We start from the raw sequence: 24,009 nt of genomic DNA, 5'->3' as shown, positions 1-24,009 counted from the left end.
TAAATGTAAGAGATTCCGAAGACGCTGGAAATCTTGAGCAACACACATAAAATGCTGGAGAGACTCAGCAGTCCTCAGTCCAGATGAAGGTTCTTAGCCCAAAATGTCGACTGTTTATTCCCCTCCATTGATGGTGCCTGTCCTGTGGAGTTCCTCCAGCATTTTGTGTGCATGGCTGAGAACTGAAATAATTGACATATTGCAAGAATGATGCTGACATACATTTCTTCCCCCGGCACAGAGCAGGGTTTCCTCATCGAAGGTATGAGTCATACTGTTTTGACTTACTAAGCCACAGGCTTCTGATGTCAGTAGCTTGGTGTGTATATATATAACCGATTCGCCAGGCTGGAGGAACAGAAGCATCCAAAGAGCCAGGAACTCCAGCTGATCATCCTCCTGCTCTCAAAATGATGCTGACAGAGGTGGTGTTGGCCTTTGCTCTGCTTGCACACTCTTCCTTCTGTGCACCGACAACTCCCCCGCACTTTACATTTCCTGGGGAGCAAACAATGATGGATATTGACATGGCAATGGTAAGATAAAAAGCAATTTGTGTTTCTATTGTTGGGTGAAACTTTGGTTGTACTTTGTTAAGGTAAAATGTTTAAATACTGGAAGTTCTGCAACAGACTGTGGGTTCATATTCCATTTAACTTAATCAGTTATACTAATCAGACTGGCTGAGATTCATAGGAAGCAAGCACAGATGAAGGGAAATGAGACAGTTCATGGCTGCAATTGCTGCTTGTGGATTTTTAAAATGTTAGATGTGCCGCGAGGTTCCTTAAGATTGTCATAGCCGGGAGTGGTAGCGGAGATAAGCGCCCACTACTTATAAAATGCTCCCAATGTTGCAAATAGCCTTTGACAACCAAGTCTAGCTCCTGACCTTCACGTGTGGCTTGGCTACTAATCCCGGCGGAACCGTTTCTACTGATAGGGGAAGGGGCAAAGGTGGGTTACTGTTGCCTTAAGGCCAGTCACTTTGGGCTGTGCCATTCCTTTTGGATTCATCAGTTGCATGGAGAAGGGAAGCCTGCTGCATGGCAACAGTTTGCTCTCGACACTGTACTGCTCTGGCTTGCATATCACCTAGACTCTAGGACACATTGTCCATGGCCAACCCAACCAATGTGCTGTGCACTGTGCAAACGTCAATTCTACCTGGCATGTCAAAAGGCAGTGGATTGGCAAAGGGAGGGTGAGATATTGTTCCAAATGGAACGAGAACATTAAGAACTTGTATGGGAAATCCGACAGGAAAACTTCATGCTCAACAAGCATAGTAATGAAAAAATTATGTAAGTAAATAAATAACATTGAGAATATGAGTTGTGGAGTCATTGAAAATGAGTCTATAGTTGTGGAGTCAGTCGGTGTTGAGGTGAGAAGTCATCCTGGTTCAGGAACCTGTTGGTTGCAGGGTAATAATAGTTTGTGAACCTGGAGTTATGAGACCTAAGGCTCTGCTACATCCTGCCCGATGGCTACAGTAAGAAGAGAGCATGGTGGGGCTACCTTCATGATGGGTGCTGCTTTTTTGTGGCAGCACCAGTTGCAAGTGTGCTCGATGGTGGAGAGGGCTCTGTAGTGTCCTGCAGCTGGTCAGCCCAAAAGCCCTTGGAGTTGATTCATGTCCCTGGCTTCAGCTGCGTAACAATTTTAGGACATTCAATTGCCAGCTGTTTCAGCTTCTGACTGTTTTCAATTTGGAAAGGTTTGATTTTGGATATGATCACGATTGGAGTTATTGTTTACCCCCACAGACTTGAAAGTTACTGACAGATATACCTTTAATCAAACTGCTGGTACGAATAAGGAGCTTGTAGAAAGGAAGGGGAATGCTGAAAGAAACATAAATCAATCTAGAGAATCATGAGGAATGCATTATATTTGGATGCAGTTATTGGCTATGTTTGTTAAAGCAACAAAAATCCAATTATTCAAATATGGTTTCCCAACATAGGATTGCATAAACCCCAGGAATTATAATGTGCATGGGCTTGCCAGGACATTTTTTTTAAAGCAGTAAACACTGGCAAGTATTAATTTGTACTCTCAAGCCTCAATTTCCAAGAAGGTATTTCTGTTGATCATAATAAGTTCATTAAAGTGTGTAAGATACAATAATTTGGAAAGGTTTCTCTGGATAGAATTTACTATTGCAAGGCAAAACTATGAATTACTTATACTTTTTTCAAGACTTCAGTAGTTGGAGTTAAATGTAAGAAAGTTTTATCCTGCATAATTGCATTAAACAGCAGAAATAAAAATATTCAACAGATCAGGCAACAACTATGGAGAAAAATGATTTTTTTTCAGATGGAAGAAAATGTTTTGGCATAAATATATCATTTCAAAAAATGTCATTCTCCGTTTTCATTTCAGATTTGCAAATCTCTGCAGGCGTTTCTTTTCAATAAGTTACAGTTTTTTATTGTTGCAAGTGCTGAGCTATTTTGAAAATTCAAACTGAAAATAAACCAAAATAAATATTTCAATAGGTCAATAGGTTTCAAAAGGTCAGAGAAATGTATACAATATACATCCTGAAATTCTATTTCTTTGCAAACATCCACGAAAACAGAGCAGTGCCCCAAAGAATAAATGACAGTTAAATGTTAGAACCCCAAAGCCCCCCATCTCCCCCCTCCCACGCACAAGCAGCAGCAAGAGCAATGACCACCCCCCAGCAAAAAAGTATTGGCACCCCCCACTGAGCACTCAAGCATGTAACAAAGCATCAATAAAGACACAGACTTGCAGTACCCCAAAGACTACTCGTTCACCCAGTATTCGACATTCCATAGGCTCTCTCTCTCTCTAATAAGGGAAAAAGATGTGTCCCCGTTTCACAGCAAGAGGGGAGACATAACAAACAACTCGCTGATTTATGATGTTAAGAGTCCATTGTGTCGCTTTTTTCAAGCTCCGCACCCAGAGAGTTGGCCCTAAGATGGTTCGGATCTCTAGACACACAGCCAGCAGCTAGCCCACTGCTCCCGACATTCTGAGTTCTCCCGCAATGCCTCAGTCAGGGGCACTGGCCTAGAATCAGCCTGCTTCCAGAGCCACACAAAAATCCGGCACCCTGATGGCACATTAGTATTTGTAACTTGATTAATTTTTAAAAAAAAATTCTTGTAATCTAACTATGGAGCATAACTTATCATAATTGCATTCATTACTTTATTTTTCATGTCAATGTTTAGATTCAAGAGAGGATATTTTCCTAGCTGTTTGAATGGCTTCATCTCTAATTCTGTAGAACAATACAACACGAATACAGGCTCTTCTGCCCAGCCAGTTGTGGCTCTTCCTGCACCTGCCCTCAGGTTTCAATGCTAACGTGTTTCAGATGCATTTAGGCACAGTGCACAGGACAGTGACAGCAGCAAAAAGCTTTGAGCACGGAAGCTTTGTTCCAAACTGTAGCTGAGATGTCACGTCAGATGTATAAGAATGTAGGTTGTTTTGTGTAAGTGCCTTGTGTAAGCAGCAGGGTTTTCACACTCATGGATCCAGCACGGCCAGCTGAAACACTGAGGCTAACCTTCCTGGATTAGCAATGGCTAGCTTTTGTCTTGTGCCAGCTCCCACAAGTCTCAACATGGTATAGAAGGAGATTGTGTGCGGGCTCCTCCAGTAGCTGCGTTCAATGTTATCTAATTTGCAATAGATTGTATCTGGAGTGTACACATGCGTGTCTACAGATATGCATTTGTGCATGTGTGTCATTGTGAGTCTGTGTGCATACTTGCGCGCGTGTGTGTGTGTGTGTGTGTGTGTGTGTGCATGTGTGTGTGTGTGTGTGTGTGTGTATGCGCATATACACAAATATAAAGCAAGATATATATTGCAGTACTGCCAAGTGCTTTTCAAGTGCTGTTACCCTGGAAAACCTATCAAGCATGCGGTCTGGAAATGAACAGATAAGTCGACTTGAAGCAGGGTCTCAGCCTGAAACATCGACTGTTTATTCATTTCCACAGGTGTTTCCTGACCTGCTGAGTGCTTCCAGCATTTTGTGTGTGTTGCTTTGGATTTCCAGATCTGCAGACTTTCTTGTGTTTAAAACGTACTCTCTGAATCTTGTCCACAGAACTACCTGCAGAGATTTGGCTATGTGAATTTAAAAGGGAAGAGCAATTCCTTGATTAGTCTAAAATCTGCCATCACAACTATGCAAAAGAAATTAAGTTTGCCCAAAACAGGAGTATTTGATACAGAAACGCTCAATGCCATGAAACGGCCACGCTGTGGAGTCCCTGATGTCCTTAGTTACAAGACATTCGATGATGAAAAGTGGGATCACACTAATTTAACCTACAGGTGAGTACATGAAGAAAATGGCTTAGATTCAAGAAAAATTGAGGAGAGGCATAAAGGTGTTCCATTTTCAGTGGAAAACCGTGAAAGCTGTCAACAAGTGTAGCAGAGGAAAAGTTCAAAGTCCAAAGTTTGTATATCCTATAAAACCTTAGGATTCATCTTCTTGCATGCACTCACAAAACAAAGAAACACAGTAGAATTCACTGAAAACACAAGACTGCTACATATGCAATTTGCAAAAGAGGACAAAATGGGCAAAAAGTAAACAAGACCACTTGGAAGATAGACTGCAGAGCCCCCAAAAGCGAGTCCACAGCTGAGGAGGCTGCTTAGCACTGAGGTGAGTGAAGCCCGTCGAGAAGCTCAATGGGTGCTGGGCAACAACTGCTCCCGAACCTGGCGGCATGAAATCCAAGACTCCTGCACCTCCCGCCCGACAGCAGTTGTGAGGAGAGGGGGAGACCGGTCAAGCGTAGGGAGATGGCGCTGGAACACCTGTCTGTTTTCTGCTTTCATCCTCGACGCTTCAGTCAGCATGTATAAACGTAGTAATGGAGCCGACCATGGGTTCATCTACCGCTATCAGGCCTTGATGCAGTGTCCACCCCTAGCGATGGCTGCCCCCGCCGTAGTTGCACTCTCAAAACTCTAGCCAATTTCTACAAAGTAATCCATCAGCATTAAACTCAGCTCCTGATTTGAGTCACTTCTTGAGTGCCCAACTGAACAAAATCAAAGTCACACGTACAAGTCAAATTTATTGCCATATCAACGTTCAACGTAAAATATATAATCAGAGTGTCATCACATACAACCCTGAGGTTCTTTTTCACAAGTACATATATGACCAACATCACAGGCATATAGCACCTTATAAGCAGCATTCACAAGAAAAATACTGTAAATGTAAATTATTCTCAATTTTTAAAGGAAAGAACACAATTAGAACAAAAAGGACCATTTTAGTGCAAAGTAATCATGACATTCATAGTATTACTCACTGTAGTGATATGGGTTGTGCTGGATGGTTCAAGCACCCAGTTGTTGAAGGTCAATAGGTGTTCTTGAAGCTGGAGATGTGGGACTCCAGACTTCTCTACCTCCAGTACCTTTAAATTAAGCAATTGGCAGTCAAAATATTGAGTAAAGTGTACGTTATTAATTGTTCAGCAAGGCAGCAGAAAGATGAAGAGCCTTACAAGGGAGATAAGATCTAGTGGATTGCGACAGCTATAACAGATATGCAATGGGTACACGAGGGAAGTCTACCAGCTACAGTTTAAAAAGCCACCACCATTTAGCCTGGGCTGTATCGACCACAGTGTTATTGCTGAATTGTCTTAATTATAGCATGTCACTTACATTTAACACTTCAACCTGTACCAACAGGAATTCCATCTCAAAGCAAAATTACTGAGTAGAACTAATAGTGTTTTGGTGACGTAACAGGAAAAGATCAACATCTTCCATGACATTGAAAAGAAGTGACCTGAAATCTGGAATAACACACACACACACACACACACACACACACACCATGCTGAAGGAACTCAGCAGGTCAGGCGGCATCTGTGGAGAGATAAAAAAACAGTCAATGTTTCAAACCAAGACCCTTCATCAGATCCTGTTACTTGTAGTTTGCGTATTAGACAGCCATGACTGCTTTTTCCCTTGTCTTTTCTTTGTCCTCTCAGCTCCCTCATTCATTTTCTGCTCTTGTAACATTTACTTTCCTCAGTCAGTAATGGTGATCAATACTTCCACCCACTAACTCCACCACTACTTTATTTCCTGTCAGTCACCTTATATACTGTTTTGAGTTACTTTATGGACATACAATCAATCTACATATATAAGCTATCATATGTATTTATATTTATTATGTTTTTTTTTATTATTGTCATGTTCTTTTTCTTTTGCGTTACTTTAGATCCAGTGTAACAATTATTTTGTTCTCCATACACTTATGTACAGGAAATGACATCAAACAATCTTGAATTTAATAAAATGGCCATAAGCCGCAAGTTTTGTGCTTCATTCTTGGCTTCCAAACACAATGTTTATTCCTCTCCATAAATGCTGCCTGGCCTTCTGAGTTCCTGAAGCAGTTTGTGTGTGTTATTCTGGATATGCAGCATCCGCAGAATCTCTAATGTACCTGAAATCTGTAATATTGTTGTAATGATTTTATTTTCCCTAAACAGAATAGTATTCTATACACCTGACCTGGATCCAGCAGTTGTTGACGATGCAATCGCCCGTGCTTTTAAACTATGGAGTGATATCACTCCATTGACGTTCACTAGAATTTATAGTGGAGAAGCAGACATCATGATTTCATTTGGCAGAAAATGTAAGTAGTCAGGCTTCATGGTTCTCAAAAATTCCACCAGCTTTCTCTTCTCTATTTAATCGATTTGTACAGCACTTTTTTTTAATAAACAAACTAAATTGTGAGTTTTCTACTTCAGACTAACTACAAAAGGTGCATTTTACTGGAGACAAGCTGAAAACATTTGACAGCTTTTCATAAATGAATTCTTAAACTTAGCTGGGCTAACCTAAGTGATCAGCAGAATCAGAATCGAATCAGAGTCAAGTTTATTATCACTGACGCACATAATGAAATTTATTGTTTTGTGACAGCAGTACGGTGCAAGACATAAAATAATACTACAATTTACAAAAGATAAATAGATAAATAAATAAATAGATAGATAAATGGAGTGAAACAGTAACATATCAGCAAGTACAACACTATTCCAGCTTGGCACATCAGAGTTCAGCGTTCATTTCTGGGGCTGTCTGTAAGGAGTTTGAACATCCTCCTCGTGAACACATGGGTTTTCTCCAGTTTCCTTGCACATTCCAAAGATGTACTGATTGGTAGGTTAATTGATCATTGTAAATTGTCCTTGGGTTAAATAGGTGGGTTGCTGCGTGGGGCACATGGTTGGGTAGGACTGTATCTATTATAAATAAAAGAAATCAATTAATTAGACAAAGAAATAAATAAACAGACAGGGCAAAAGAGGAATAGCAAGGTAGTTCATGGGTTCATGGGCCACTGAAATCTGATGGTGATAAGTACTACAGTTATCCGTGATAACGGAGAACAAAATGGTCCACTGCTAATTCCATGTTGATTCAAAACTTAGGATGAAGGAAGACTTAGTTTAGTTCTAAGATCTTATTCCAGCTCAGCCTTTCACCAGCATTCACTAGCTGGGTTCTTATATTGTCTTTGCATGCCTATTATAAGGATTTGTAGATTTCTAGACCTTTTCTTCTAGACCTATGTTGTTAATAAATTTCCACTATATTTTCTGAAGGGCATGGAGACCCATATCCATTTGATGGAAAAGATGGTCTATTGGCACATGCCTACCCACCTGGAAAGGATATATATGGCGATCTGCATGGTGATGCCCATTTTGATGATGATGAGCTCTGGACCTTGGGAAAAGGAGCAGGTAACTAATCTTAAACACAATGACCCTTTCACTGTTTTGCCAAAGATTTATGATAATTACCATAAGACCATAAGATATAGGAACAGAATTAGGCCATCTGGCCCACCATTTCGTCATGGCTGATCCAATTTTTCTCTCAGACCCAATCTCCTGCCTTGTCCCCATATTCCTTCATGCCCTGACCAATCAAGAATCGATCAACCTCTGCCTTAAATATGAATAAAGACATGGACCCACAGATGCCCATGGCAAAGAATTCCAAAGATTCACCACTCTCTGGTTAAATTCTTCCCCATCTCTGTTCGAAAAGGATGCTCTTCTATTCTGAGGCTCTAGTCTTACACTCTCCCAACATCTTCTCCACATCCACTCTATCAAGGCCTTTAACCATTTGATAAGTTAAAATGAGGCCACCCTTATTCTTCTGAATTCCAGTGAATACATGCCTGGAGCCATCAAACACTCTTCATACGACAAGCCATTCAATCCTGGAATTATTCAGAAGACCGATCGGTAGAATACTTAAAAACGTAAGAGCAGGAGTTGCCCCAGTTCCCATAGCTCATCTATATCCCTTATCTGTTAAAAATTTCTGATTTCTTCGATACTCTAATGATCTGGCCTCCATAACTCTCGGGGGTAGGGAATTCCAAAGACTCACCACCATCTGTATGAAGAAATTCTCATGTGATGACCTCCAAATGCTGTAACCTCTCAGCCAAGTTTCTCCCACTAGTGAAAACATCTCAACGTCTGCCTCGTCAAACTCCCTAAGCAGCAGGTCCTGTGTCCTTCAACTTTGCATCCCCTAGAAATAACTATGTACCTCACTGGGAGCACTTTCAATGCTAACGCCTCCCTTAACTTCTGGCAGCGGTTAAAACTCATTACGGAAATGCCAATGGGGATTTCTGCCACTTTCCATTCACGTTTGATGGTAAGACATACAAGGCCTGCACTACAGAAGGAAGATCGGACGGGTATCTCTGGTGCGCCACAACCCCAGACTACGACAGAGACCAGAAGTATGGATTCTGCCCACAAGGATGTAAGTTGTTAACCTAACACTCCATGTTAATGCCAACAGTCTTACTGTGGCTCTTCTCTATTTTCAGTCCAGTGGCTGACAATCTACAACTCCACAACTCATGTCTTCAACATTATCTATCTATCTATTTTTAATTATTCAATTATTTATCTGTTTTTTATGTCTTCTTTTGAACTTTGATTGTCCATCTGTGTGTGTAGCTTTCATTGATTCAATTGTATTTCTTTGTATCTACTGAAACAACCTGCAAAAAAAATCTCAGTATATGGTAACATATAAGTACTTTGATAATAAATTCCCTTGAACTTTGAATCTAATATGACGTGAAGCAGTTTGAACTGGTATCATCCTAGGGTTCTGCTTCAGTTTACTGCGTTGTTAATCATCATGGGTGAACCGTTGCAAATATTACAAGAGATTATAACATATAGTGATTTGATTGTGTAGATTTAACCTCATAATAACCAATCCCTATTACATGCAATTATATCAATAATATCTAAATTAACTTGAATGATCCATCACAGAGAATATAAACACTTATGATTTTCAGGTTCTATGGAGTTGATGACATCCCTGAGTCCCTTTTTTAATACCCAGTGACTTTGAACACATATTATATGTCAGACAAACTGTAACATAGTTGAGAGTGCCTTGAACAGCTTTAGGATCACAGAAATGATAAGATGAACCAAAGAACTGTCAGTGATTACCACCGTAGGGTATATGCTGTAGTACCCACAGGGTAGGATATAGAATGTGAAGATATGATCGAACTTGGTTTTTATCATCACTTAGCCAACCAACAAATGGCCGATAAATGGTCGGTAAATGCTGGCTGTTGGATTAGAGTGTAGAATTTTTACTTTCCTTGCAATTTAACTTTCCTATGCTTGCTTGTATTTTTATATAATCACATATACATGTCATTGTTTAATTAATTTTCCAGTAATTATGGAGGAATTGCTTTCATATTTCTCTGGAAACATCTTAGCCTTCAGTAGCAGGTGTCAAACCACTTGGATCTGGCTACCGTATAGGTTAATTGTTATCACTGGAGCTTGTGTATCTCCAGACTCAGTATAACTGCTTTTTCCTTTGATTTTGCTTTGATTTCTTGGTTCTCTCTTGTTTTTGCTTTTCATTCTTGTAACATTTAATTAAATGGCTGTAAGAAACAAGTTTAATGCCACATTCTTGATTTCTGAAGAACATTTGGATGACAAAAGTATCAGGATCCAACACTATCAAATGTGCTATAGGTTTCAGAAGTGACCAGGATAGACTTGAAATCCATGACCATCTCAAAACTTGGATCATTATTTAATCAGTTGAAGTAACATCACCCTTACATCAAGGAGCTTCTAGTACTATTTCAGCTGAGAGTTCCATAAAGTCTCTTGACTAACAACTAATTTAACTGTCTTATTTCCCATTCATTTTTTTAAAATTTAGTGCTCTACACCTTTGGTGGGAATAGTTACAGTGCACCTTGTGTGTTCCCCTTTGTATTCGATGGCAAGAGTTACGATCAGTGCACGTCGGATGGTCGTAGTGATGGTCTCAAATGGTGCTCAACCACCAGCAACTATGAGGTGGATAGAAAGTATGGCTTCTGTCCGAATCCAGGTAATTCTTCATTCTTAGAAAAAAGCACCTTAGCAATTGCATCACGATTTGCCAAACGTTGGATGTTAAGAAGCATGCATGACCATTTTTATTTAGCAAATACTTATTCTGGAGACTAGACCCCACCCACCCTGGGCGTATACACTTCTCCCCTTTCCCACCAAGCAGAAGATACAAAAGCGTGAAAGTATGTACCACCAGGCTCAAGGACTACCTTCTAATAGTCTGTTATAAGACTATTGAATGGTCCCCTAGTACAGTACGGTGAGCTCGTAACCTTGAAATCTACCTCAATATGACCTTGCACCTGATCATCTGCCTTCACTGCATTTTATCTGTAACAGTTACACTTGATTCTACATTCTGCTATTGTTCTGCCCGTACGCATGGATGGTATGCAAGTCAAGTTTTTCACTGTAACTTGGTACACATGACACAAATAAACCAATTTAACCAATTTTACTAATTTTCATCAGGGATTTATTGATGATGCAAGTCAGATTGATGAGAAGTTGGACTCGACGTCAAAATATATCTCATTATGATCTGAATCATTATTGTTTCCTCTCTCTTCATTATTTTCCTGAATATAAATACATATGGCTATAGTCTTTTGAGTAAAGAATTGGGTTCTCTAGCCAGATTTTAAATTCATGCTTCAATCATTTCACACATGCTCTACTGGCTTGGCAGACCTTAAAACCTTAGTTTCGATTGATCTCTTGATACCTCTCTTTGCTCTGATCTCACCTCACCGCCTGTCACATTTTTTCTTGCAGCTGACGCTGTGGTGGGTGGAAATTCTGATGGCGATAGGTGTGTATTTCCCTTCAAATTTTTTGGCAAAACGTACAGTGAGTGCACCACGGACGGCCGATCGGATGGGAAGCTCTGGTGTGCAACCACCAGCAACTTCAATGAGGACAAGAAGTGGGGCTTCTGCCCAAATGCTGGCAAGTATCAATTCAACTCTCCTCTGTTGCTCACTTTCTGATACTACTCTTTAAAGCTAATGAAATATGGGCCGTGTGAACTATGCCTTACAACAAACTGTTGAAGCCACATGGAGTCTGAAGAGACTGCAGATGCTGGAACCCAGGGCAACACACAACCTGTTGGAGAAACTCAGTGGGTCAAGCAGCATCTGCTGGGGGAACAGAAAAGAATTTTCAATGTTTCACGTCAAAACCTGATGCAGGGTTTTAGCTCAAAATATTGACAATAACAACAGATGCTGTTCAACCGACTAAGCTCAGATTCAGATTCATTTATCACAAGTACTTCAAAACATACAGTGAAATGCATCATTTGCATTAACAGCAAACACACGGGAGGATGGGTTGGGGCGACCCACAAGTGTTGCTGTACATTCCAGCTACACGCTCCGCTACAAGATTCTTTGTTGCAGTTAAAATTACTTGACTTAAATTTGGACAATGTTGAACTTTCCACTGAAAATAGCATTTTGAACTCTGGGGCGATGCATTAGTGTTGGACCAGGACAGGGAACTAATGTGAAAAATAATATATATTAATACAATATATATTAATGACTTGGATGAGGGAATTAAATGCAGCATCTCCAAGTTTGCGGATGACACGAAGCTGGGTGGCAGTGTTAGCAGTGAGGAGGATGCTAAAAGGATGCAGGGTGACTTGGATAGGTTGGGTGAGTGGGCAAATTCATGGCAGATGCAATTTAATGTGGATAAATGTGAAGTTATCCACTTTGGTGGCAAAAATAGGAAAACAGATTATTATCGGAATGGTGGCCGATTAGGAAAAGGGGAGGTGCAACGAGACCTGGGTGTCATTATACACCAGTCATTGAAAGTGGGCATGCAGGTACAGCAGGCGGTGAAAAAGGCGAATGGTATGCTGGCATTTATAGCGAGAGGATTCAAGTACAGGAGCAGGGAGGTACTACTGCAGTTGTACAAGGCCTTGGTGAGACCACACCTGGAGTATTGTGTGCAGTTTTGGTCCCCTAATCTGAGGAAAGACATCTTTGCCATAGAGGGAGTACAAAGAAGGTTCACCAGATTGATTCCTGGGATGGCAGGACTTTCATATGAAGAAAGACTGGATGAATTGGGCTTGTACTCGTTGGAATTTAGAAGATTGAGGGGGGATCTGATTGAAACGTATAAGATCCTAAAGGGATTGGACAGGCTAGAAGCAGGAAGATTGTTCCCGATGTTGGGGAAGTCCAGAACGAGGGGTCACAGTTTGAGGATAGAGGGGAAGCCTTTTAGGACCGAGATTAGGAAAAACTTCTTCACACAGAGAGTGGTGAATCTGTGGAATTCTCTGCCACAGGAAACTGTTGAGGCCAGTTCATTGGCTATATTTAAGAGGGAGTTAGATATGGCCCTTGTGGCTACAGCGGTCAGGGGCTATGGAGGGAAGGCTGGGGCAGGGTTCTGAGTTGGATGATCAGCCATGATCATAATAAATGGTGGTGCAGGCTCGAAGGGCCGAATGGCCTACTCCTGCACCTATTTTCTATGTTTCTATGTTTCTATGTTTCTATAACTAAAATTGGACAACTACAATAGAGTTATCCTTTTTAAAAGGAACCCTGATGTAGGGTCTCAAGCCAAATGTTAACCATTTCTTTGCCTCCACAGATGCTGCTCGTCCCACTGGGTTCCTCTGACAGTCTGTCTGAGACCCTTGTGTTATTCTTTTGAAAATGTTCATGTCCACTCACCTGAGTAATGTGAGGTTTCTTGAGGCAGCAGAAATCAAAATGTGAAGCAAGAAATTTAAGAATAAGTAATTATCTCTTTCTCTCTCACACACATTCACTTTCTTGCTCGCTCTCTATTTCTCTCCCTCTTTCCCTCTCTTTCTCTCTCCTTCTTTCCTTCTCTCTCTCCCTTATTTTCTTGCCCTCTTTCTCTCACTTGCTCTTTGTTTCCCTCTCTGTTCCTCTCTCTCTCTCTCTCTCTCTCTCTCAACAACCAAACGACCCAAACACTAACCTCAGCCACCACCTACTCTCACACCAGAATATGTGTATCCTGGATTGGCCTCTGCAGCCACCTGAGGACCCACCAACGAGCAAACCCCTTAGGAGAAGATCATACTCCACTCGAGTGATCGCACTACCACTATTCAGTCAGATATTGAGTCCAAGTGTATGCCTGTGAGAAAAAGAGATGTCTTCAAATCTCTTCCACACTTTCCTGAGTTGTGTAAATTTGAAGTTAAATGCTGTTTAATTTCAACTGTAAACTTATGCAATATCCCAAAATATTATGCTTTGCAGCTCATTGTCCAATAAGGCATTCAGAGACAAAATTTTAAAAAGGTGTTGGTTTCAAGTCTCAGTGTCAGCCAAGTTAGTTGAAGCTGCAATGGACTTCATTTGCCTTGCTATAGGAAGCAGGAAAATTACTCTGCGTCTAGTTTCCAACTGCTGAAAAGAGAGCACAGGATCATCAGTTTTACAATCTCTGGCAAAATTAAATGTTCTGCTTTTGATGCTTTGTCACCCGTTGTATTCTGTTTTCTCGTGTTCTGTGTTGTTCCTCTGAGTGTGGTGATATATAAATCAGAATTGGAATTGGAAATGTGTGTTTGAGCTAAGTATTCTAAATTGATCATTTGGATGAAATATTCAAAACATGGTCAAATCCTTTGAGTCATGAGCCTAATATTGATTATTTTCACTTTGACCAGCAAGGTGGTCTGTTTTGGGCTTTTTTTTTTGTTGGGGGACGATGCTGTCTGGAAGACGGGTGGTACAGGCTGAAGAATGACAAGTAATGAATAAACAACTAAAATCTATCTGCTTGTTTTTGTGTAAGATACAGCTCCACAAATGACAAGTAACAAATAAGCAGCTGAAATCTATTTGCCTGTTTTTGTCTAGGATACAGCCTGTTTTTGGTGGCAGCTCATGAGTTTGGACATTCTCTCGGATTGGATCATTCATCTGTCAAAGATGCCCTGATGTACCCGATGTACAAGTACATAGAGAACTTCGAATTGTCAAGGGATGATGTTGCGGGAATACAGCATCTATATGGTATGGTCAATTCTATAGAGGAAATAAAAGCACAATGTCTTTTATCTGAATATTAAGGCAGGTACATTAGACACTTTTGCATTCTTCTGTTGTGATCACAGGAGCTAAAGAAGATTCTACACCCACGTCTACAATGGCACCAGGTGCAACAACAGAAGAACCAAGTGCAACAACAGTCACACTAGTTTCAACAGATGTGCCCCCCACGACTACTGCTGAGCCCTCCACAGACATCTGTAGTATTGACATATATGATGCCATTGCAAGTATAAAGGATACACTCCATTTCTTCAAGAACGGGTAGGCAATCATTACCTTGATCCATTGATTACTTAAGTCTGAGAAAGCAGAAAGCAAAATCACTTTCAGCTGGGGAAACAGAGGGGAATATAAAAGTGATTCTTGGCTTTATAAATATAAAAGGAAACCAAGGTATTCAGGCTGTGGGGTAACAGTAGTGCATTGATTACACTGTTTCAATTACTGAATTAGGATCTAGAGGACCAGGAAGTAAACAAATTGGTGTCGTAGTACAATCACAACAACTTGGAACTGAATGCCCTCAAAACTGTGGAGATGTATGTTGACTTCAAGAGAAATGCGTCCTCTCTCTACCCACTCATAATCAACAACTCTACAGTCAGCATGATTTCAACACTCAGTTTCCTGAGCATCATTATTTCATAAGACCTCAGGTGGGAGAACCATATCTCCGTCAGTAACAAAAAAGCTTGGCAGAGGTTGTACTGCTTGTGTCAGATGGTAAAATTCCATCTTCCCCAGAACATAATGGTGCAATTCTACACTGTCATCATAGACAGCATCCTCACATAAACCATTATTGTCTGGTTTGGTGCAGCACCCTCTCACAATGCACAGAAACTACAGCTAACTTTCAGGACAGCAGAAAAGGTCATTGGCTGCAGTCTGCCATCACTGCAGGACTTGTACATGTTTGGGACAAAGAAGCATCAAGTAAAATCATTGCAGACACTACCCATCCAGCAAACTGCCTTTTCCAAAAGCTCCTTCTGGAATGCACTATATGAATATTAAAACAAAAACATCATACCATCTTAAAAGATTTTTCCCTCTGGTAGTTAATCTGATCAACCATTCTACTTTTTCCCCCAAGCCCTTCTGTTCCCTCAGTCACTGCACTGCACTGTAAATACATTAACACACTTCTTATAATGCTGTTACATTGTAAACACATGCTGGTATTTATGTATTTACAGTATGCACATTTATTTGGGATTTAACTTCTAACTTATTTTTATATAATTATTAATTATAATTGTTGAATCTTGCAATTTGTTGCTTGCCGTACAGCACTCCACAGCAAATTCCTAATACTTGTAAATGTAAATGGTGAATAAAGTTATTCTCGATCCTAGTGGCTTTGACCATTGATCCAGGGAATTGGGTTTAAATTTCACCTCAAGAGATATTCAAGGTTGCTTAATGCCATTTGCAGTACACAAGTGTGAAGGAGAACAAAATACTTGTTGTTCCATATTGAATGCTGCACAAAAAGATAAAGAACACACAAATGTAAAAAAACACAATAAATATCAATATATTAGATAGATTATTTACTGTACACAGATTAAGTGTATGTCAATAAAGTGATGCTAGACGCAAGAGTGTCTGTACAAAAGGTGACTCTGACAGGAAATGATACAATAGTATTGGTGAGATGTGGGTTAGTAGGTGGAAGTATTGATCAGCCTTACTGCTTGGGGTAAGTAACTGTTTTTGAGTGTGGTGGTCCCGATTGGAGTGGGTCAAACATTCCATGAGCAGGGTGAGTGGGATCCCTAATGATGTTACTGGGCTTTTTCCAGCACCTTGCTGTATATATGTCCTTGATGGCAGATAGGCTTGTACTGGTTATGCATTTGACAGTTTAGACTACCTGTTGCAGAGCCTTCCTGCCCACCAGAGAGTAGTTTCCATACCATGCAGTGATGCAGCCTACTGGGATGCTCTCTACTGCACATCTATACAATGATGTTGAGTATAGATGTGAATAGAGCAGCTATCTTCATTCTCCTCAGAAAGTATAGGGGCTGTTGAACTTTCCTGATTATGTAGGATTGTGTAGGGAATTCAAAATCGTCATTATTAAATCTGGAATTTACAGTAAAAGGCTGATCTCAGTAATGAAGGTTACGAAATTACACAAGCATTATCAAAATATGTTTCATACTGCCCTTAAGGGAAAAAAAGTCTGCTAAACTACTCCAGATTTATCCGGTACTGCAGGTAACTCTTTACTGCCCTCTCCTGTCTGGGATGGAGAAGTGCCTTTCTTGCTGGTCATATCTATGGTGCATTGAATAAATATCAGGATCTTATTTTTCATTTATTTTAGGTATGTCTGGAAACTTGCAGCAAAAAAGAAACTTATCAAAGGACCAATTCCAATTGCAAAGTTGTGGCCAAAAGCTCCTTCCAAAATTGATGCTGCTTTCGAAGATCCATACAGCCAGGAAGTTTATATTTTCTCAGGTTTGCCTGAACTATTGTTAAACAACTGTATTATAAAATAGTTGGGCCACACTAATGGTAAATTAAGATAATGGAGGCAATATATACTCAGTGGCCACTTTATTAGGTACGACTGCTTATTAACACAAATATCTAATCAACTAAACATGTGCAGTGACTCAATGCATAAAAGTATGCAGACATGGTCTAGACGTTCAGGTTTTGTTCAGACCAAGCATCGGAATGGGGAAGAAATCAGGTCTAAGTGACTTTGACCACGGAATAATTGCTGTGCCAGATGGGAATTTTCCACTCCTGTACCTAATAAAGAGGCCGCTGACTGTACATTAAAAGCTTCAGAAAAGTTATCTTCTGTTAGAAAAATACTTTTTAAATATTAGTTTAACCTGTGGAATGGATCTGTTTTGTTTCTCATAAATCAGTGTGAATATTGATCTGGAAACAGGGAATCATTGACAACTATTGATCAGGAAATATTCTAAAAGGCAGACATCCTCTGAGTAAGACAGAAATAACAACAAGATACTTTCTTATTGTCAGACAATATATCCCAAACAATTACGCTTAAATTTAGATTCACCACTCCTTACTTTGAGCATAAGTTGTTTTCTTCATAGCTGGGAATAAAAGGCTTGGTTAGTCATGGCAAAACTTCTTAAGTGTAACCGTGAACTCATTCATTCAACTCAATGATCACCATTTTAAATTTAAAGAGAATTCACTTGAAAATATACATGCCTATATTTTGTTGTTGATTTTTCTACCAAATAAATACTTAGTTCATCACAACACTTTGCATTGTGAGATTTAACTTGGATTAAGCTCTCTTTTTACTTATTGTACAGGGAGAATGTACTGGGTATTTTCTGACAGCCGGCTGCTCCACGGATATCCCAAAGATATCAGCAAACTGGGCATTGATGAGCAAGTGGACCATATTGTCGGTGGCCTCATGATAAATCGAAGGAATGTGCAGCTGATCGGTGGGCAGAAGATTTGGAGGTGAGAATTATGTGTAGAAGCTTAAAAACTGAGAAATTCTTTCAGAGTAATGTTCTTACATGCTATGGGAGTGAATTTCAGCAAAAACCTAACTACTCTACTCTATGTGACTGGATATTTCCTTACACACTTCCCCAATTTTAACACAAGTTCTCAGTATGTCTGATGTGAATACACCCTGATTATCCGAACAGTTCTCGATCAGTAAGGGCATCAAATGTTGTGGGGAGAAGACAGGAGAATGGGGTTGAGAGGGATGTTAAATCAACCATGATGGAATGATAGAGCAGACTCGAAGGGCCAAATGGCCTAATTCTGCAAAACCCTTGTATCCATGCAAGACTCACTCTGGCCACTCACAATGCAGCAGCTCTTAACTATAATGGTGAAATTTATATCAGCATAAAGGGGGCCCCAGACATTCGATGCCTCATGAGTAAATTTCCTTTAAGTAGCTATCTTGGCATGTACGGTATCATTGGACTAGAATGTAGAATTATTATTTTTCTTGTATAACTTTCTTATTTGTATTTTTATATAATCAGCCTTTATACATGTAATGGTATAGTGAGTTTTCCAGTGGTTCCAATTGCCTCTGTAATTTTCTGGTAACTTCTTGGTTTCTGTGGCATGTGCACATTGCTTGAATCTGGCTATTTCATTGGTTAAATGTTATCAACGGAATTTCTATTGGAGTTTTGGTGATCAGTAGTTTGGTATAGGAAGATCACACTACTTTTAGTCTTTTCCATCCCTCTTTTTCCTTTGTGTCTCACCATGCCTCTTCTCCTTTCCTCATCTTTACTCTTGTAGCACTTAATAAAGTCACAGTAAGCAACAAGTTTATGCCTCAGTCTTGACTTCTGAAGAACGTTTAGGTAAACAATGCACTGGGATCCAACATATTCTTCCCTCAACTGCTCAACGTACTCCATTTATGTATCTTGACCGGTCCTTCCCCCAACCAAACCTCCAATTGCATGTCAGGTAGGCCAGCCCCTGAACTCAACATTCAGGTATGTCCAACACCTCCCGCAAACCTAATGAGAGCTTTACAAAAACTGACAGGAGCTGTAGGACAGCATATCATGAACATTTTATTCCATCCATCACCACAACAGGCACTCCAGGTGCTCACCCTAGCTACTGTAAGGGCAGCTCCCAGCCTAGGACCTCTGCCACCAGCAGAGACAAGGCCGTCAGGAATGTGGGACTATGTGTCTTGATTTGGAAATACATTGACAGTATTGTATCATGTCGGGGTCTAAATCCTTATATATTCTATCCAACAATACTGAGGGAGAATCTTCACCAGAGGATTGGAGAATTCCAAGATGGCAATTCACTCCAACCAATTAAGGGTGGGCAATAAATTTCATCCATCCTAGATTCTGAAAATAAATTTAAAACATATAATATACAATTTCCTCTGTCTGTAATATTTGCCACTTTCCTCAGATTGGACCATGAATGTTTGCAGTGAAGCTAACATTGGTCATGGTAATCTTGGAAGCAACTTTTGTGTTGCAGGGAGGATTCACAGTTGTACACTATGGTCATGAGTGCTTTCAGTAGGACATATGGAGAATAACACAATTTAAACTAATACAAATATTTCTGGATTTGTTTCTTAAGTAAAATTTTAATCAATTAAGTGTCCTTCTCAATGGAAGAGTGACATCTACATTGAATTTGACTGTGTGTTTTATTTCTAATATCCAGATTCAACATGGAGACACAAAGAGTGGACAGGATCCGACAAATTTATGATGATTTCCGTCATGTGCCTGTTGATTCCAATATTGTATTCATGCACGAAAGTAAGTTTATCAGAAAGATCACAGTTTTAAATATCAAACCACTATGCCAACATTGTTTCATAAAACAGAAGATACATTCAATGGCCACTTTAATAGATACATCCTTTACCTAATAAACTGGCTACTAAATATATGTTTGTGGTCTTTTGCTACTGTAGCCCATCCACTTCAAGGTTCAAAATGTACATTCAGAGATGCTCTTCTGCACACCACTGTTGTAGTGTGGTTATCTGAGTTACTGTCAGCTTCCTGTCAGCTTGAACCAATCTGGCCATTCTCCTCTAATCTCTCTCTTAACAAGGCATTTTCACCCACTGAACTGCTGCTCATTGGATTTTTGTTTTGTTTTTCACACCATTCTCTATAAATTCTAGAGACTGTTGTGTGTGAAAGCCTCAGGAAATATCTCCCACCTAGCAAAGACAGTTATTCCAAGGACAATATCATTTAGATCACATTTCTTCCCCATTCTGATGTTTGGTCTGAACAACAACTGAACCTCTTGACCATGTCTACATTCTTTTATGCATTGAGCTGCTGCCACATGATTGGCTGAGTAGATACTTGTATTAATGAGCATGTGTACAGGCGTAACTAATAGAGTGGCCACTGAGGGTATTTACAATACATAGAGGAAAATGGGGTGTGATAGATGGTGGTTAAATTACTACACTAGTAATTAAAGTCACTGAACATTATAATCTGTTCCCTTTCAGCGAACTTCTATTTCCTCCGTGATCAATTCTTCTGGAAAATGGACAGTAACTATCGTGTTACCTATGTGGGATATTTTCATCATCAACTACTGAACTGCAAGCAACGTGCTTGAATTTTGAGACAAGCATTCCCTGGAGGGAGATTTCTTCTGTAACTTATTCTGTTTATACTTGTGCCTCACAGCAAAATCCTTGGTTTTTGTTTTGTTTCAATTTTACTGGGTTTTCGTAAGTAGAAGAAATTCATGCGACTACTTATAAGAAACAAGTAAAACTGAAATACCATTTGAAACAAAGGATGAAATCATCACTTAAATTAATTTACCCTATTTATTCAGGTTGAGTCAGCATGCTGGCTGGACAGCCTAAATATGTCTTTCTTTATGGAAAATGGGGAAAAGTGTATCCTTCTAATCACCATAATGAGTATATTTTACACAAAGGCAGATTGTTTTAGGTTAGTTATACTAATTTCAGTTTTTTTTCTGCTGGGGAACAATTTAGATTCCCTCAGATGTTTGGCAGTGTGAACGTCCAGCCGTTGATCGATAGTACAATGCACAGGTTGCATTGCAGTTACAGACAAGTTCTTCGTGTTTAATTTACTAAACTAGGAACCAAAGTCACTGGACATTATAATCCATTCCCTTTCAGCGCACTTCGACTTCCTCCATTATCAGTACTTCTGAAAAATGGATAGTTTCTATTATTTACCCATGTGGTATTTATTAACCCTTTCCTACTGAACTGCAAAGCAAATGTTTAAGCTTTGAGACAAACATTCCCTGGAGGAAAAGTTTTTTCTGTAATTTATAGTGTTTATATTCCTCTATTATATTTTTGCATCACAGCACAATGCTTATGTTTTCATTTAGTTTCAATTTTACTGGGTTGTCATTGAAGTGTCAGAAATTTCTGCAAATGCTTTATCAAGGGCAAAGGATGACAATATGAGTAAAGTTAAAATATCATTTGAAACAAAGGATTAAATCATCTGTAAAAGATAAATTAATTTACCCTGCTTATTCAGATTGAGTCAGTTTGCTGAATTGGCAACCTAAACCTAAAGTCAGGTTTGTAGCTTTATGTCACAGAGATTAGAATTATTATTTGTCATCTATATCAAAACATCAAAACAAGCAGTGAAATGTGTCATTTTGTGTCTGAGGATGTGCTGGGGGCAGCCGATAAGGGTTACCATGCTTCCAGTGCCAGTGTAGCATGCCCCCAACCTACTCATCCTAAACTGTAGGTCTCCAGAATGTGGCAGGAAAGGGGAGTACCCTGAGGAAACCCACACAGTCACAGGGAGAACGTACAAACTCTTTACAGACGGCGTTGGGAACCCAACCCCAGTTGGTCATCACTGGTTCTGAATGTGCTAACCACTACACTACTGTGCCACACAATTTAATTGTGAAGCAGACATAAACTTATAAAGACTCTGTGTAGGACAAAGTATAAAGAATGATATCTGTGATTATTAGTGGAATATACTACTAGCACCTAGTATGTAATGCATCATGAATTCAAATATGCCTTCCTTCATAATGGTGGGGAAAATTGATTCTGCTAACAACCATGATGAGTATGTTTTACACAAAGGCAGATTGTTGCATATTACTTAATCTTATTTTGTGTTCTCTTCTACTGGGGACCAGTTTTGAGAGATTTCCCTTGGATGATTGGCAATGTGAACGTCCAACTGTTGATCAATATTACAATGCACAGGGTGCATTGCAATTACAGACAAGCTCTTTTTGTACCTCAGTGGTGTTACTCATCATCAATCTGGTGATAATCTATTCCCATTAATGAGACCATCAAATAGCGGGTCATCTAATAAAGTGAGTCAGTATTATACAAAACTGAAATCTCCATCACAGAGAACGTAGAACACCACAGCAAAGGATAGACCCTTCAGCCCAAGATGTTGTATCAACCTATATAAACCTACTCCATCATCAGTCTAACCCTTCCCTCCTCCCTCCTACAGTGTCCATAACACTCTAGTTTTCTTTTATCCATTTCTCTATCTAATAATCCTTTAAATAACCCCAATGTGTCAAGTTTACCATCACCCCTGGCCGTGCATTCCAAGCAACTATGCACTGTAGAAAAATAAACTACCTCTGACATCCCTCCTAAATATTCCTCCAATCTCATCTCAATCGTTTCAACGTCCATTTTCTTCAATCATGTTTCAGTCATTCTAACACCTTTTCAACAACATCTTCAGGATCTTGGATTGTAAAATATGAAATTTTATTATTATTGTTGACTCTCAGCTTAGCTCACAGGTGACAGTATGTGGACAGGGTGATCTGCCTCTGAACTCCTGCACAAATCCTGAGTCCAAGGACCTTCCAAAGCAACTTGCCGTTGTTGAAATTATCTAATTCAAATTCTCATGACTACAAAGAAGATTCATCTGTCATGCTGGTTATTTTACCTGTTGATTGAATTTGGATTTTTACTTTATTCAGAATTACCAGTATTTTAAAGAAAACTAATTTTTAATACTAGTTAATTTAAAGTTTGAACAATGTAACTGAAGTTAAATTATTCTAATGTTGAATGCTTTTTTAAATAAATAAACAGCTTGTTGAACCTTGGAACACATTTTTCTTGATGTCTGAGCATGTGAAAGAGTCAGAAAGCTGAGCTTTTGATGAAGGAGTCAGTAAGCTGAGCACTTAACGCACAATCCCAGCTCTGCTGGTACCAGGCATCACTTGGAGCCTTAGCTTCCCTGTCAACAGGCCTTGCTGAAGTCACATGACTGGAAATAGGGCACAGCCCAATCCTGTGGGGACTTCATTATCTTTATTAGCTAGATAATCATGGCTTACTTGGTCTCTTCAGCAATGCTAGTGTGAATTTGCTCCCTCCCTTTGTCTTCTGTTACAAGGAGTGTTATAAGTTCTTCCCTCCTATTTTAAAATACATTCAGTGGCCTCTTTATTAGGTACACCTATACTCCTGCTCATTAATGTCCAATCACGTGGCAGCAACTCAAAGCATAAAAGCATGCAGAAATGGCTAAAAGTTTCAGTTGTTGTTCAGACCAAACACCAGAATGGGGATGAAATGTGATCTAAATGGCTGACCATAGAATGATTTTTGGTGCCAGATGGGGAGGTTTGAGTTTCTCAGAAACTACTGATCCCCTGGAGTTTTCATGCACAACAGTTTCTAGAGCTTATAGAGAACGGTGCAAAGAAACAAACAAAAAAAATTTTGTGAGCAAAATTAGTGAGCAAAGTTCTGTGGGCAAAAATGCCTTGTTAATGAGAGAAGTCAGAGGAGAATAGCCAGACTGATTCAAGCTGACAGGAAGGTAACAGTATCTCGAATAACCACATGTTACAACAGTGTTCAATGATTGAACAAAGACTGTGGATGAGAACTGTGGTTAAATAGGTTGCATTCCCTC

The 24,009-nt window shown here is 39.7% G+C and overlaps 1 protein-coding gene across 1 annotated transcript; it reads left to right on the top strand.

Moving 5' to 3' along the window:
• Nucleotides 1-365: 365 nt before the first annotated feature.
• On the top strand, nt 366-23,184 carry LOC134342866 (matrix metalloproteinase-9-like). Its single transcript, XM_063041524.1, has 13 exons — nt 366-536; nt 4,106-4,335; nt 6,540-6,688; nt 7,668-7,808; nt 8,683-8,856; nt 10,312-10,485; nt 11,265-11,438; nt 14,366-14,521; nt 14,623-14,821; nt 16,899-17,035; nt 17,881-18,037; nt 19,760-19,857; nt 20,574-23,184. The coding sequence occupies exons 1-13, from the start codon at nt 411-413 to the stop codon at nt 20,684-20,686; spliced, it is 2,028 nt and encodes a 675-aa protein (XP_062897594.1). The 5' UTR covers nt 366-410; the 3' UTR covers nt 20,687-23,184.
• Nucleotides 23,185-24,009: the final 825 nt, after the last annotated feature.

This window comes from Mobula hypostoma, chromosome 2 (genome assembly GCF_963921235.1).
Source record: "Mobula hypostoma chromosome 2, sMobHyp1.1, whole genome shotgun sequence".
Lineage (NCBI taxonomy): Eukaryota > Metazoa > Chordata > Chondrichthyes > Myliobatiformes > Myliobatidae > Mobula > Mobula hypostoma.
This window is presented reverse-complemented; position numbering and strand designations above follow the sequence as displayed.